At 36.1% G+C, this 17,914-nt stretch overlaps 1 protein-coding gene across 1 annotated transcript; it reads left to right on the forward strand.

Annotated features, from left to right (window-relative positions):
* The first annotated feature begins 425 nt into the window (after nt 1–425).
* Nucleotides 426–17,357, forward strand: LOC138325966 (acetyl-coenzyme A synthetase, cytoplasmic-like). The gene is made up of 10 exons (XM_069272005.1): nt 426–768; nt 13,031–13,122; nt 13,490–13,593; nt 14,115–14,187; nt 14,420–14,495; nt 15,163–15,280; nt 15,934–16,049; nt 16,301–16,493; nt 16,817–16,950; nt 17,225–17,357. The coding sequence occupies exons 1-10, from the start codon at nt 449–451 to the stop codon at nt 17,355–17,357; spliced, it is 1,359 nt and encodes a 452-aa protein (XP_069128106.1). The 5' UTR covers nt 426–448.
* Nucleotides 17,358–17,914: the final 557 nt, after the last annotated feature.

Raw genomic sequence — 17,914 nt, forward strand, 5'->3', positions numbered from 1 at the left:
TTCAACAACAAATAATAATAGTGAAAAAATGAACCCCAAAAAAAACCAGGAAAAGTGTTGTCTATAATCGATCTTTTTGTTTAACAAAGGAGTACGTTGTAGGTAGGATTATGAATATTTATGGAGTAGGCCTATATCTGTCATAAAATTGAAAAAAATTGTCGGCATCTAATTGATAATTTATCAGAGACATACATGTAGATAATTTAAATCTCTGCAATTTATGAATAGTTTTAATTAGAAATAAATATGTAGTCGTCAGAAACATGCAGTCTTCATTATGAAACTAATCATTGGGGAACATTCTATTTATATACATATGTAGATATATCGCCATTTCATTCTTCCTCATCATCTCTGATCTGCGCTGGCCTAGGCCTGCTGCATACATTCGATTCGAACGCACCCATTTTTAGTTTACCCGACGCGCGGATTAGTTGCATCCAAGATGGCAGCCGACGGTAATGCAGGCGTTCAGTTGTTCCAACCTCTGGACCATTTGCGACGAGAAAGTCATGTGCAAAGTTTTGAACAATACCTTGCTATGTATAAAAGATCAGTCGAAGACCCAGAAGGGTTTTGGAGTGAAATCGCACAGCAGTTTTATTGGAAGCGTCCACCGACCGGGATGTTCTTAGATTACAACTTTGATTGTAGAAAAGGACGCATCTATATAAAATGGATGGAGGGAGCACAGACAAATATATGTTACAACGCTGTGGATAGACATGTCAAAGAAGGCCGTGGAAACAAAGTAGCATTTTACTGGTTTGTTTTTCGTCATTTATTTTGTCGGTTTCGTTATCCAATTATAATGTACAATTGGCTAGAGTTGCTCCCCTTGAACATGACCCAACCAGTAGCTAGACTGGTTCCCTTCCCTTAGTTCTCTACTCTCCGCCAGGCTGCGCTCCGCTCACTAGGGACCGGTATAGCGGGTAACCATGATGATTTTTTTGATTGGTCAATCTACATATCCGGTTCGCCTGCATCACTTTTTTTAGGCGTGGAAAAACCCCTTTACGCACGAAGCGACGGATCTTAAACGTAAAGAATAAATAATTTATTTGAACGATATATAAACAAAAGTAAATAAGATCTTAAGTTTTGAAATCATTTCGTGCTAACAGAGTTTAGAGTGTTCACAGGAACGACGTTAATGACGTTATTTTCTCTTAACGGAAGTAGCCGTCTCCATGATGACATATCATGCGCAGAAATGATGCGCACTACTCTGGAGTTGGAATTCCCACTCAAGATGGCTACCCGCTACCGGTCCTCAGTGAAGCGTACGCAAGGGAGGTAACTGAGGCGGGAACCAGTCTAAACCAGTAGCCTACTCCCATAACATGAGAGTCGATTGGTCAGCCGTTTTTTTATCGGACGTTATTTTGCTGACTGTCGACTCTCATTTCCGAAGGCTTATTTCTTTGATGCAGCTTCCGACGTCAGATGAAGGCGGAAGGAAAAGTGCAATAATATCAATATTTCTTGCTCTAACAGTGATAACATTGATGTGTACTTACAGTTTAGGTATTAATAATCCCATTTATCTAGGAAACCCATAATTTATGGCCTCATAAAAAAGTATTTTAGCGGATTAGATATGATGAATCCCTTCCGTAACATTTTGACCTAGTTTTAAATATGGCGGCTGGTTACTACAAAAAACGGAACGTGAATTCAAGCGGGCAGAATGCAAGTAAAAGTAAAGGCATATCAAGCGTTTTGGGGACTTTGCAATTCGTTTTTAGCTCACCTGGCCCGAAGGGCCGGTGAGCTTATGTCATGGCGCGGCGTCCGTCGTCCGTCGTCCGTCCGTCCGTCCGTCCGTCGTCTGTCTGTCCGTCAACATTTCCTTTAAATCGCTACTAGTCATAGAGTTCTGCATGGATTTTAACCAAATTTGGCCAGAAACATCCTTGGGGGGAGGGGAACAGAACTTGTATAAATTTTTGCTCTGACCCCCCGGGGACAGGAGGGGCGGGGCCCAATAGGGGAAATTGAGGTAAATCCTATAAATCGCTACTTGTCCTAGAGTTCTGCATGGATTGTAACCAAATTTGGCCAGAAACATCCTTGGGGGAAGGGGAATTGAACTTGTATAAATTTTGGCTCTGACCCCCTGGGGACAGGAGGGGCGGGGCCCAATAGGGAAAATAGAGGTAAATCCTATAAATCGCTACTTGTCCTAGTGTTCTGCATGGATTGTAACCAAATTTGGCCAGAAACATCCTTGGGGGAAGGGGAACAGAACTTGTATAAATTTTGGCTCTGACCCCCCGGGGACAGGAGGGGCGGGGCCCAATAAGGGAAATTTAGGTAAATCCTATAAATCGCTACTTGTCCTAGAGTTCTGCATGGATTGTAACCAAATTTGGCCAGAAAACATCCTTGGGGGAAGGGGATCAGAACTTGTATACATTTTTGCTCTGAACCCCCCGAGGACAGGAGGGGCGGGGCCCAATAGGGGAAATCGAGGTAAATCCTATAAATGGCTACTTGTCCTAGAGTTCTGCATGGTTGGTAACCAAATTTGGCCAGAAACATCCTTGGGGGAAGGGGAACAGAACTTGTATAAATTTTGGCTCTGACCCCCCGGGGACAGTAGGGGCGGGGCCCAATAGGGGAAATAGAGGTAAATCCTATAAATCACTACTTGTCCTAGAGTTCTGCATAGATTGTAACCAAATTTGGCCAGAAACATCCTTGGGGGAAGGGGAATAGAACTTGTATAAATTTTGGCTCTGACCCCCCGGGGACATTAGGGGCGGGGCCCAATAGGGGAAATTTAGGTAAATCCTATAAATCGCTACTTGTTCTAGAGTTCTGCATGGATTGTAACCAAATTTGGCCAGAAACATCCTAGGGGGAAGGGGAACAGAACTTATATAAATTTTGGCTCTGACCCCCCAGGGGCAGGAGGGGCGGGCCCAATAGGGGAAATAGAGGTAAATCCTATAAATCGCTACTTGTCCTAGAGTTCTGCATGGATTGAAACCAAAATTGGCCAGAAACATCCTTGGGGGAAGGGGAATAGAACTTGTATAAATTTTGGCTCTGACCCCCTGGGGGCAGGAGGGGCGGGGCCCAATAGGAAAATTTAGGTAAATCCTATAAATTGCTACTAGTCTTAGAGTTTCTGCTTGGATTTTAACCAAATTTGGCCCAGAAACATCCTTGGGGTTAACAGAATTCCTATAATTTTTGGCTCTGACCCCCTTGAGAAGAAAGAGTGGGGCCCTTTAGGGAAATTAGAGGTAAATATTCAAATTTCTTAGAAAAGAAACAATGAACCTTACTAGGCATTACAAACCAGGTGGCGGATCTGGGCTTTCTATTTCAGGCGGATCGCTTTCATCATGAAGTTTTGTCTGGGTCATGAAAGTTTTCGTTAGGAGATGTAAATATTTGTTTAAGATGGATTTTACGGCTGATTTTGTCAAAAAAATTGTTGATTTATGAAAAAGAGGTAGGTATTTGACATTGATGAGGATTTAAATATGATTTAAACGTTTTATATTGTCACAATCCAAACTTTGAAAATGTTACCCCAGCATTGGGTAAATGGCCTATCGGAAGTTAGAGGTTAGACACGTGTAATGTTCCAAAAGTGTCTCGTCGTGCTATACCTCTAACATTGTTGGAGTACCAGTAGCGGTGACCGAACAGTAGTGCGTCTAGGGCCCATTTCGTTTATCCGGAACAACCGGTTTGACCGTTTGTAATAGTCTTTATTTCAAGTTTAAATCCTAACGAACCTGCAGTTGATGAATCATGATACAGGCCTGTGAGGGCTTTGTCAAGGCTCGTCTGAAAACAATATAGAATCACCAGGTCTGTCTTTAAAGTTATATTGCAAGTACTCCCATAACATGAGAGTCGACTGGTCAGCTGTTTTTTTATCTGACGTTTGTTTTGCTGACTGTCGACTCTCATTTCCAAAGGGTCATTTCTTTGATGCAGCTTTCGAAGTCAGATGAAGGCGAAATGAAAAGTGCAATAATATCAATATTTATTGCTCTAACAGTGATAACATTGATGTGTACTTACAGTTTAGGTATTAATTATTCCATTTATCAAGGAAACCCATAACTTAAGGCCTCACAAAAATGTATTTTAGCGGATTAGATATGATGAATCCTTTTTTTAACATTTTGAGCTAGTTTTAAATATGGCGGTTGGTTACTACAAAAAATGGAACGTGTATTCAAGCGGGCAGAATGCAAGTAAAAGTTCAGACAGATCAAGTGTTTGGGGACTTTGCAATTCGTTTTTTCTATTTACCAGGCGGATCGCTTTCATCATTAAGTTTTGTCTGGGTCATGAAAGTTTACGTTAGGTGATGTAAATATTTGTTTTAGATGGATTTTACAGCTGATTTGTCAAAAAAATTGTTGATTTATGAAAAAGAGGTAGGTATTTGGCATTGATGAGGATTTAAATATGATTTAAATGTTTTATTTTGTCACAATCCGAACTTTGAAAATGTTACCTCAGCATCGGGTCAATGGCCTTATCGGAAGTTAGAGGTTAGACACGACGTAATGTTCCAAAAGTGTCTCGTCGTGCTATACCTCTAGCATTGTTGGAGTATATTGCATGCTAATGTCACTGTAACAATATGTCACTTAAACATTTGATATTTGAACATTGACATGTAACTTGATGATTTAGCTCCCCAAAAGCATATGTCGGCCTATAAGAGAGCCGAAATCTAGGGATCATATATTCCTGGTTTTGAATAAAGTGCCTTCAATCACCGCCATGTTCAGTTACTTCGGGTTTTGTCGGAATCCGAATCGTGTCACGTGACTGACGTTCGACACGGCCTGCACGTGGTGAGCCAGGTAACTAGCGTAAGCGCACATGTGTTTGTTTACGTTTTCCTTGTGGCTAATATGAGCAAATCATGCTTATTTGAAACATCAAATTAACACATTGCCGTAAAATATTTTGTGTGTCAAATATTGTAATGTGCGAGCATTATTTTCTTTGTAGATCCAGTCTGCTGAGGTCAACCAGGTCAACCACATGTTTTGTTTATGAAAAATTGTTGACATTTTCTCTTGGTTTCACAATTCTCGTGTTACGCGAGATTGTCGCGACGATGTTCGGAAGAGCTCGGAATGATTGGCATCTTTTGAGTCTATTTTTCACGTGTACACGTTAAAAAGATATTTTACTTTTATAACTAAAAATACTGCCAATGCTATAACTTTATAAAAAGTGGTAAAATTAGAAAGTTTAAAACTCAGACAGACGGAGAAAAATATGTATAAAACTTAAACAGTTTTCACTATGACAAAAAGAGCAAAAGTTGTAGACCATACAACTTTAATTCATAAACGAACACTCAACAACTAAGGCTGTTTTCGATTATGCGGTATGACTGGTTGGACCTAGTTGTTCGTTAATGAATTAAAGACGGACCTGGTGATTTTATAGTGTTTTCAGACGACCATTGACAAAGCCCTCACAGGCATGAATCACAAATTGCAGGTCCGTCAGGATTTATACTTGAAATAAAGAGTTTTACAAACGGTCGAACCATTTGTTTCGAATGTCTGGAGCTACTAACAAATACTTCATCAGGTTGGGGACACTCCCGTATAACCAGGATTAGTCCTGCATTTGAGTAACATTCCTGTATTTGAGGGATAATTTTGTTACGCAAATGCATGATTCTGTGAAATGAAAATGGATAGTTGGTTAAAAAATTTATATAAAAAAAGGTTGTATTTTTATATATTTTTACTATATATTTTTGACAGAACGTTAAGCTTCTGTGATGCTACAGAGTTATTCTGAGTAGAGTGCCGTATTTGTCCTAATAACAGCGCTTCCTCTAACTACAGGGACATGTAAATTCTGTTTATCTTGTAACTTACAGTATCAGCACCGTATGTCATATCCAAGATATCCTAATATGAAAATATGATACCTATAATATTGACTATTATACATATCCATATCTAAAGTGCGCAGGTATGTTTTTGACTTAAGCCGTACTTTGTACGGTTTGAGTCTAAGGCACTACTTCCAGTAACCTTTCAACTCAGTAATTTAAATGCCGTTTACCTATGACACACTAATTTAAATGCCGTTGACCTATACTGTGTACTACATCTCACCCTTTTCCTCTAATTTAAATGCTGTTGACCTATACTGTGTACTACATCCCCCCCCAAATCCCTCTGTGCCTGCATGTGTAAGTACCTTACCTTCCAGCTGACTGCTGTCCACACAAGTTATAGACATTGGTGACTCCCCCATCTAACTTACATATCTAAGTGTTTCTTTCTGTGTGCATTAAATAATGTTTTTAAAAACAGATCTGAGATATACGACAATATAAGGCTGCCCTATTGTGTGCGTGGTTTTGCTTTCATATATAAGTGAGCAATACAAGAGTGTAGGACAAAAGTTCTTTTAATGAATATAAGACTTTTGCTTTCTTTATTTTAAAATTTTCTCTTTTATTTATAAAAATTTTGATTAAAAAGAATATCAATCAAAACATACACCCAGTATGGTTTTTCTGTGATCAGTTGAATATTTTTGAAATAATCTATATCAAAGTCGGTCACAATTTTTTATTTATAATTTAAGACATTTGACTGCTGATAGATACACAAAGCTTTGAATTAAGTTTCTAAAACACACAGTATCTGTTTCTGGGAAATGGAAATCTGCCTAACAGCTTAAAGTTTTTATAATGGATCCCGGATTACTCATATCATTAGGAAATTATTAGTTTTTTTTCACTATAATAACAATAATTGTAAAAACATAATTGTGTATCATAATATCATATAATCAGCATAACATGAAACTAAAAATCATTTTTGAATTATATTATTATTTGTGGCAGTACTGCAAAAATTATTATATTTACATCTATGGTGAAGTGAAACAAGTACATACAGTCAGACCATGAAGTCAATTTAAATTGTGGTCTACAATTTCATTTCTTACGTTTGATTTAATTAAGCTGTACTTTGTATGGTTTGAGTATAAGGGATTACATCCAGTAACATTTTAACTCTGTAATTTAAATGATGTTGACCTACGACATGCTAATTTCACTGCAGTTGACCTATACTGTATCTGAGCTATATGGATACACTGTTCTTTTTGTTTGTTTGTTTGATTTATTAACGTCCTATTAACAGCTATGGTCATGTAAGGACGGCCTCCCATGTATGCGGTGTGCTGCGTGTATGTTGTGCGAGGTGAATGTACTGGGAGACTGCGGTATGTTCGTGTTGTGTCTTCTTGTATAGTGGAACTGTTGCCCTTTTTATAGTGCTATATCACTGAAGCATGCCGCCAAAGACACCAAGCAACACACCCCACCCGGTCACATTATACTGACAACGGGCGAACCAGTCGTCCCACTCCCTGTATGCTGAACGCTAAGCAGGAGCAGAAACTACCACTTTTATAGACTTTGGTGTGTCTCGGCCAGGGGACAGAACCCAGAGCCTTCCTCACAGGGGCGAACGCTCAACTCAAGGCCAAAAGTGAGGCGGTGCCAAGGGAGGCATTAGGAAAGATAAAGTCAGTTAGGAAGAAGAGAAAAGATAAGATCCTAAATTTAGTCGCCTTTTACGATCATGCAATAGGGGCAGCAGGTACAATTCTAACGCCCTACCTGCAGGGCCAATTCTTGCAGTTATAATACAACAAATCATGTGCTATAAACTGATATGAATAAATGCTATATATTTTTGGGTATAATAATTATTTTTCATCTCTTAGTTCCAATAAACATACAAAATAATCACATTTATGTAAACTAATGTTCAAAGTGAAATATGTTGTTTGCATCTCACTAGCCTAACAAAGATGTAACTTTGGGGGTCTCACTAAAATCATTAAATCCATATACCATATACATGTGGGGCATGATCATTTCTAATTAATGTAATGGCCTTGAAATCATCTTTTTTGCCTTTTCCTCAAAATACATATGAAAAAATCATATGCGAATAAAAAACAACAAATGGGTAAAAAAATGATTTTGGAAATTGGAATCTATCGATCATATGATCATGACAAATAATAATTGATTCACAGATCTAAATTTCATATTAATAAAAGAGAATGAAATCCTATTACCTTTATTTTGAATACATACTGAATTTAATGAGATGTTTCAATGATAATAATTTCATTGTTTAAATACTTGATAATACAGATATTGTTAAAAATATGTAATTTATCTAAAGTAAATTTACTGATTTGTGTTTATTTTTCCCCACTAATTCTAGAAAAAATATACCTCTCATTTTTAGATTAAATCCAAGACCGGATGGACAATTACTATACCCAAAATTTTCATGAAATCAGTATAGACTGATTAAACATTCCATCGTTGTTATGATTATGTAACTGGACATTCAACACTGTTGTTAAATTACACCATACTTATTTAATGAAATCGGGGTAAAATGCCTTTAATTAAAGATCTGGTATTTTTGGTAGTTTAGTAATCATTTCCTAGTTTTATTATGGTTTGAAAAGTATACATGAAAATTAAAATGTATTTTGATATTTTCAACATTTACAAAATAACTTGAAATATATATAGGTGGCTTATGATATTGTGTAAAACACAGATATCCTCGAGTGAGATCCGGTTGTAGATATTAAGCATTTGCATTCAGTTGGCATTCATAGTCAATATGAATACCAACTGGAGGGAGGCAAATTCCATGATGCACTCTAGCTTCATGGAGATCGATTGCTAATGATACAAAAGAGCTTTTCAATCAATTTCGATTAAATATGCCGGAATGAAAGAAATAATATGTATATGCGCAAATAAGTTAGATATAGGATACTATCCAATTGATGTTGTCAGAGTAAATTGAAGATTGCCATAAAGGGATATAAAGGATATGATAAATACAAGGTACACATGATAACAAAATTTTAGAGCGACAAATGACATTTTGTTGCCATTTTCTCAAAAGAAAGAGAGAAAGTGATATTTATGCATCATTGACTAACGGTCCAGTGATCTTCTGTAGTGATCCTATTTTGTGATTTGCTACTAATATATGTGTGTATGCATAATGAAATAAATTGTCATCTTATAAAAGAGTGCTTGCATTTATAAAACAACCTTTTTAACTGGAATTCATAGTTTTCCAACTTGGAATTTACATGAAGTGTATGATATGCTGTTCACCAATATCAAATTCATTTATCTTAGAAATTGCAATGTCTTTCAATTACATTATTGTATCGCACACATGTTCTTTGTATTGAGTAGAAGGAAATAGAAAATTAACTTTAAAAAGGTGTATAAACAATTTCTTTACCATTGCAATTTGACAGCAATTGATGGATATGCTATTGTGCATTGACATTTATCATTTATGTAATCAATGCAAATCAGAATTCTTCATTTGTAACTTTTTTGAGGCTTAAGTCTCAGTACTTTCAGTACTTTGATTAAGTTTTATTTTTGAAAAAAAAAAAAAAAAAAAAAAAATTACAAAAAAAATCTCGGGTATATATATAATTAATATTTTGCGTGCCCCTATGCTCAAAACAGCCTTAAATGGTGCTTTCAAGATTCGATGAAACTCATTTTATACAAATTTTGTGATAGAACTTCTGTCTTTGCAGGCACCAATGAAAAAACATATCAGTAATCACAACTGTTTTATGATTAAGGCGAGGTAAAACTCCAATTTGTACTTTTGTGAGTTCATGACAAATCTTGACACTTAATATTGTTTTCAGACAAGCTTTCAAAAGCCCTCTTTATAGGTTGGGCACACTACCGCATATGGGAAATAGTCCTGCATTTGAGTAATCATGTTATTTCATTTTTTTACATAGCACTATCGTGAATGCAGCTTTCTACATTATAACTCAAATAATATATACAATATTCTAAAATAAAATGAATTTATGTTGATAAAACATCTGTGATGTAAAGCAATGGAATTTCTTTGACAATAGTTTCAGAGTTGTTTACTCAAGGTCAGTACAAGGTCATTGTTATTAAAAATGATTGCATTGTCAGCTCTCTGACGGCTTCATTTCTTCATTGATCTCCATCAAATTGCAATGGCTGTAAAGTGTTTTTCGGGAAATTATTGACAGATAAACCTCCCATTATCATATCTACTAACATATACTACAGATGTAATGGATTTGTAAGTATTCCATGGCATTAAAACCTATTCATGTTAATATATATAATTCAATAAAATCCACTGATATTTTCTAAAAGTGGTGTTTTGATTGATTTTCATATTACAGCATGTAGCTGGGCTCACGCTACCCATTCACATTTTCGTTAATAACGAATCAATCTGGATAAATTCATCCTAATTCGCAAAAAAATACTTAAGTTTTTCTTCACAAACCCAATATCCAATCACACGGACACGAGCTTCAAACATAGTTTTTTTTTAAGTCGCATTACTTTCATAGCAAGTCTAAAACAGTTGATAAATTAAAGGGACAATTCACTCAGGCTAATTCTTTTACATAACCAAGAAGCAAAATATGGCATAAATGTATTGTTCTACATTTCTTATGAAACATATAACATAAAATATTGACAAATTCCACGTCATTGTTTAGTATTTTAATTAATATTGTTGAAATATCAAATCGTTGATCAATAAGATTAAGCAGGTACATTATGGACTCTGTACCCATACCCGAGCCAAAGTCACGCACGTTAAACAAATAAACTCTGAGAAGGTTATAAAATGATTTTTAGGCAAGACAATTCACCTAATAAGGTAAACACACTACTGTCAGAGCGATTTGAGCAGTTCTAGACAAAAGTTGTATTACTCTACGAACAAGGGACAGGGTTCGGCATACGAGAAGTTCGACCACAATGTGTAATGGCGGACAGTGAGTAAGTTTGAACATCTACACACATGTCACAACCATGGGCTTTTCAGGCATATCACAGTAAAACCGACTGTTGGGGGGACATTTTGTTTTTGCTCCGTTTCTTATTATTATTATTATTTTTATTCTTATTTCTTCCACTTTCTTCCGCCGGAATGGTTTATGTCACTTGTCTCAGAAACTACTGGGCTTATGCTCATGAAACTTGGTAGACAGACTCTAAAGGGTGTGGGGTGGTGCTTAAAGGCTTTGCCCTGCAGGTAAGGCGTTAGAATTGTACCTGCTGCCCCTATTGCATAATCATAAAAGGCGACTAAATTTAGGATCTTATCTTTTCTCTTCTTCCTAACTGACTTTATCTTTCCTAATGCCTCCCTTGGCACCGCCTCACGTTTGGCCTTGCGTTGAGCGTTCGCCCCTGTGAGGAAGGCTCTGGGCTCTGTCCCCTGGCCGAGACACACCAAAGTCTATAAAAGTGGTAGTTTCTGCTCCTGCTTAGCGCTCAGCATACAGGGAGTGGGACGACTGGTTCGCCCGTTGTCAGTATAATGTGACCGGGTGGGGTGTGTTGCTTGGTGTCTTCGGCAGCATGCTTCAGTGATATAGCACTATAAAAAGGGCAACAGTTCCACTATACAAGAAGACACAACATGAATATACGGCAGTCTCCCACAACACACACCTCACACAACAATACACGCAACACACCACATACATGGGAGGCCGTCCTTACATGACCATAGCTGTTAATAGGACGTTAATTAATCAAACAAACAAACAAACAAACTAACGGGACCGGAATTCAAAGATGGCCGCTAGGACCCATTTCCTGTTTTCAGGTTTCGGTCTCCGATCTCAATGAAAATTGGTCTATGGGGGTTTTAAGGGATGGCGAACATCATGAAAATATTTTCGTGAAGATTTTTGGTATTCCAAGATGGCAGCTGGCCCACTTCCTGTTTTCAGGTTTCGGTCTTCTATCTCAATGAATATTGGTACATAGGGGTTTTAAGGGATGGCGAACAACATGCAAACATTCTTGTAAAGATTTTGGTATTCCAAGATGGCCGCTGGCCCACTTCCTGTTTTCCGTTTCGGTCCCCGATCTTAATGAAAATTGGTCTATAGGATTATTTAGGGATGGCGAACAACATGCAAACGTTTTCGTAAAGATTTCGCTTTACCAAGATTGCCACTGGCTCATTTCCTGTTCTTCAGGTTTCGATCTCCGATCTCAATGAAAATTGGTCTACAGGGGTTTTAAGGGATGGCGAACAACTTTAAAACATTTTTGTAAAGATTTTTGGTATTCCAAGATGACCGCTGGGCTAACTTCCTGTTTTTATATTTTGGTCTCTGATTTCAATAAAAATTAGTATATAGGGGTATTAAGGGATGCTGATCAATATGATAAAAATTTTAAAAGATTGTCGCTGGGCCAACTTCCTGTTTTCAATTTTTCGTCAGCAATTCATTGAAAATTGGTAAATGGGGGTTGTAACTTAAAATTTTAAGGGATGCCATATAGTCATGATAACTGCCAAATCAATTCCTCTTAAAATAGCCTTGTATTACCGTATTTTTGCACACTTTTTTTATAAATTATCAAGTGAAAAGTTGGGTTGCGCACTATACGCAGGTACAAGGCATGGCTAGGTCCTGGGTCATGATCACCGAGTTATGTAGTTATGTACATTTGAGGAGAACCTGAATTCCTATATAAAAGTGCATCAAAGTTCTCCCAAGATGTTCATATACACTGTGCAACTGCATTCTTGATTTGTTGCAATTGGGGATGCGTTTTTGGGACTATGTAATGGTGTCCATTACAATGAGTACTTGTTTAAAAATAAAATGACATATTTAGTGCTATGTTATTCTTAAATCCCATCCACGATCATGATCACTGCAGCATTGTACATCATGTACATTGTACAGGTCTGTTGTAACATATACTGGTATAAAGTATAAACTGTAATAGAACATGAGATTGATCTCTCATGAACTAAGAGAGAAAGGTATGTAAAGATGATGAAATAATTCCCCACCTAAACATTCAAATTTAGGAATTAATGATACTTTCACCAATGCAGACACACCTAACTGATATTTAACTTCGTTTTTTTTTTTATTCTAGGGAAGGAAATGATCCAGATGATCACGGAAAAATCACCTTTCAAGAGCTTCTAGAAAGAGTGTGCAAATTTGCTAATGTCCTGAAGAAACTTGGTGAGTTGATTATTATTTTGATCATATTGACTATAAGTTTAAATATAAATCATATGATCCTCATATGTCAATTTCTATTTATACCATGTCCATTTAAATTGCATGCAGCTATACATGTACATAATTAATGGACTCAAACGGTCTAAATCTATTACAAACTTTTAGAAGGAGAAAGGAATGGAATTTAGATATTAAAAGTTAACATTGGATATTTGAGACAAAACATGCGAATTCATTCCCTTTTTCATTATTAGCTTTCAAAATATTTTGTAACATTTGTTGCAAAGCAAACTTTGTTATCAGATCAATGTTTAATACGTACACAGCTCCATTGACTTATAACTTAGATATTTCCATATACTTGTAGGGCTTAAAAAGGGAGACCGTGTAGCTATCTATATGCCAATGATTTTGGAACTGTCTGTTGCTATGCTGGCATGTGCACGAATTGGCATTGTACATTCAATTGTGGTAAGTTATATGTATTCATTTATGAAGCACATCATATAAAAAATCCCATCCAATTTTCATTTATTTTACATTTCTTTCGATGTAATTTCTAATATTTAGTATAGATTATTGTTTAAAAAAAATCGCTTTAATGTGAAATGATTTTGCCACAGTTTGTTTAATAGTTAAATGCTTTATATAACTGACAAACTGACACATGAATACCGTATCTACTTGAGCAAGTGTATATATACTGAACTAGTAGTGCTCGTTCTCCTAATATAGACATAGCCTCTGTGTTTAAAATACCACCAGATTGAAATAAAATCTCTCCCGGTCTCAGCTTATGAAGCTCTTGTATTTTTCACTTTACGCTATATACTTCTTATTTCATAAATATTTTTTCTGTGTTTTTTTAATGCCATCACTAAGATACTCCACAAAAATATCACCCATTTCAGTCAAGAAAGATTTAAGGGAATAATTTTATAGGTAAATTCTAAAACGTTATATAACTTATATGGGAATTCATTCTATTACAGTTTGCTGGGTTTTCATCTGAATCTCTAGCGGAAAGGATATTAGATGCACAATGTTCTGCTGTGCTGACTGCTGGTTGGTTATTGATTATAGCTTATTTAAGTCAATATGTTTAGAAGATAAAAATGCTATCTAATTTATTTAAGTTTCAGAATTATCATGCAATTTACAAAATAAGTTGATACCTTTGTTATGTACCTGGTATATAATAAGTGTACAAGTTTTGGTCTGTATGCTTGAACTTAATTATATACTTTTGTTTGTAGATGGTATGATAAAATGACATTATCTATTTCACGATTTGTAGATGGTGTTTGGAGGGGTACAAAACTCATGAACCTGAAGAAGATTGTAGACGATGCCTTAATTATCTGTGAGAAAGCGTAAGTTCCTAATTTACGGTATACATTTATATCAGTATCTGCCTTACAAAAGCTTTCGCTTTTTGGCATATGCATGTTATTTAATAACTCTGGTGTAATAATTTCATTTAGCTTCATGATTATTGTATGTACTAATCAAATAAGTGTGTGTATTGTAACATAGGTAACTTGAAGCAATTCTGTTTTGCATATTACAGAGTTATCTGCATTTTCAGAGAAAATGAACCAAGGTAAATGTAAAAATGTAATGTTTGCTCACAGAATAATGATGTCGCATTCATTACATATCCACAAGGGAGATAACTCTGTAACATACAAAGTCAGAATAGAAAACATGAAATAAAGTCTCTTTGGAATGATGTGAAATCTTTTTAAAGTATTTAGAGTTTGGGTTTCTTAACATATTTTCATTGAATTGGCATTTTTTAGATTCTTAGGAATGTGTAGATTTCTATAAAAAGGATTGACTTTAAGATAATTTGAAAAAACCATAATTCATGTAGATGTGGAAAGGTAAGCTACAATATCCATGATCTGATTAAAAGTGATTTTAAGGCAATTTGAAAAAAATGATAATAGACTGGGAAAGGTAATTATAAGTCACAGTTTTAATCATCAAGTATCTGATAATAAGTGTAAGATTATACTAACTTGTTTCATTTTATAGGGGCCATAAAGTGAAGAAATGTGTTGTTGTGAAACACTTAACAACAACAGAAGAAATGGATGGCCACGGTGATACAGAGGATGACATTCCAGCAAAGCGACCAGTTCGTAAACTGAAGGTGAGTTACTTTGACAGATATTGAATTCCAAATTTTAGTAGGGAGTTTCAAGTGATGTTCAATTTCACATGCAACATAATATACAATAAAGACAAGTTGTCTGTCACCTTCAGTCCTTTAGATGTTACTGGCCTGTTACAAATTAAATGGATTTGAGGTTTACATTTTATTACCTTCTGTCATAATTGTTAAAGATGACTGAATTTAGTATTTACCTTTCCTCTTCTTTTCAAAAGACTTTCCTCTTCCAAATGTTTCCCATAATACTATTTCACTTTTCGCTTTAAGTGGATTACTAGTGCTTACCCTTGTACAGAAGACTCCGAGTTGATTCTTGATTCTGCCCGATTCTGTCCCCTGGCTGGGTTACGTCTCCTGACTGGATTCTTCCCCTTGACTGATATGTAACCTTGCTGGATTCTGTTTCTTGCTTGGGCTCTGTCCCCTGAGATTGGATTTCTCTCACCTGACTTGGTTATGTCCCCTGAATGAGTTATGAACCCTAACCAAACCCTACCAATGCCCATACAATACAGTAAGCTTATTTGCCTGTGGCTTATTAGAATGTTGTCATTACATGATCTAATATGCTGAAAGAATACCCAACAAAGTAAAACCAAATAAGATAATGAGATATTTATTTGTTTCTGCAGGTCCATTTTGACCATGAACGTGATGTGTGGTGGCACGATGAAATGGCAGAATCCTCATCCGAGTGTGAACCAGAGTGGATGGACGCTGAGGACCAGCTCTTCATGCTCTACACCAGGTAAAAATAATGGCCGCTTGTGTTGGTTGTTATTGAATGGGTAGGGATGGGACGGGGCTATTAGTAGAATGTAAGATGGTACTTTTGAATAATACATATTTCTAGTTTCATTTTTATGATGGATTACAAAATAACTGTGGATAATCATACCAACCAAATCTCTTTATTGCAAAGTCTTATATACAAGTATTCAATTTAGCTGTGATCTAGTATTTGATGTTAAAGTTTGACTGTAGATTTTGACTTTTCAGTGGTTCCACAGGAAAGCCTAAGGGAGTGCTCCATACAGTGGCGGGGTACATGTTGTACGCAGCTACTACCTTCAAGTATGACTTTGATTACCAGGAAAACGATATCTACTGGTGCACGGCTGATGTGGGCTGGATCACTGGTCATACCTATGTCTGTTACGGTCCATTGACTAACGGTTCTACAAGTGTCATAGTAAGTGATCACTGGTCATACCTATGTCTGTTATGGTCCATTGACTAATGGTTTTACAAGTTAAATAAAATGGTCTGCTTCGCAGAGATTTGACAACTTTCCATGCGCAAAAATAAAAAAAATTGTCATGGTTTAATCTGTTCATCTCTTTAATCGACACAGGCAGTAACACAGGTTTTTCCCAAGTTTGACTGAGTGCAAATAATGTTTTATTCCATCAGTATTTGTTGTCATGATGTAGAATAGACTCCAACTGTGTGAAATTTGTCAGCTACTTTATGACAAAAGACAGACACATGATTGAATTTGATCCTTTTTGACAGTTTGAGGGCACACCTTTCTACCCTGACCCTGGCAGATTCTGGTCAATTGTAGAGAAGTATGAAGTGACAAAGTTCTACACGGCACCAACAGCTATCCGAGCTCTCATGAAGTTTGGGGATGAATTTGTCACAAAGTTAGTATTACTGTCATTTACGATTTTGAAGATGTACCTTATAGCCTTTATATATAGTGAGAAAATTATTGTAAACATCTAGCTGTTGATTACAATTTTATATATTCAGCATGGGAAATTCAGGTATATAAAAGTTTATTAAAGGCTTTAATAGAATTTTTATCCAATCATATTTCATTATGATAAGATTATATGCAGGTACATAAAGCTATATAAAAGGCTTTAATAGAACTTGTATCCAGTGATATTTCATTGTGATGAGATTATATTCCAGGTATAACCGGTCCTCCCTGAAAGTGTTAGCCACCGTAGGGGAGCCCATCAACCCTGAGGCATGGCTGTGGTACTATAATGTGGTAGGGCAGAAACAGTGTGCCATCGTCGACACCTTCTGGCTGGCAGACTGAAACTGTAAGCCATGTATACAATCAGTTAAAACAACACCAACAAAAAAAACAATGTTAATATTGTAATAAGCTCCAGTTATGACGTCATCAAGATGGCCGCCATCTTGAATTTCACTAAAGATTGAAAAATAGTCATAACATTAACATTTTTCAACCGAAGTAGACAAATGAGGTATCAAAATGATCATAATAGAACATCAAATTCATATCGGGACCACATAATTCAATATATGTAGTGATTTCTAGGTAGGAAATGAAAAAAATCGGATTTTAAGTTCAAAAATGATAATTTTTTAGCAAATTTTTCATATTTGGCTTGACGCTGCAAAAAATGTTTACCAACAGCAAACTATTATTCGTAAACAGTTATTTGACCTCTAATCACTCAGTAAAAACAATAAAATATATAGAGATACAAAACAGAATTATTGTTATACCATCATTAAGTTTACAAAACATCACAGGGTGCGTATACTGGTTATATGCTATTTTCTAACTCCAAACCGCTGACACTAGTTTTTCCTGGTGTGTTATAAGTTCCTTAAATAAGTTTGACT

This window comes from Argopecten irradians, chromosome 6 (assembly GCF_041381155.1).
Source record: "Argopecten irradians isolate NY chromosome 6, Ai_NY, whole genome shotgun sequence".
Taxonomy (NCBI): domain Eukaryota; kingdom Metazoa; phylum Mollusca; class Bivalvia; order Pectinida; family Pectinidae; genus Argopecten; species Argopecten irradians.

Bases quoted from the DNA above. Each gene is read 5' to 3' on its own strand.
- LOC138325966 (XM_069272005.1), top strand. From the start codon at position 449: ATGGCAGCCGACGGTAATGCAGGCGTTCAGTTGTTCCAACCTCTGGAC. The intron at 769-13,030 runs GTTTGTTTTTCG...TTTTTATTCTAG, and splicing joins AACAAAGTAGCATTTTACTG to GGAAGGAAATGATCCAGATG. The intron at 13,123-13,489 runs GTGAGTTGATTA...ATATACTTGTAG, and splicing joins TAATGTCCTGAAGAAACTTG to GGCTTAAAAAGGGAGACCGT.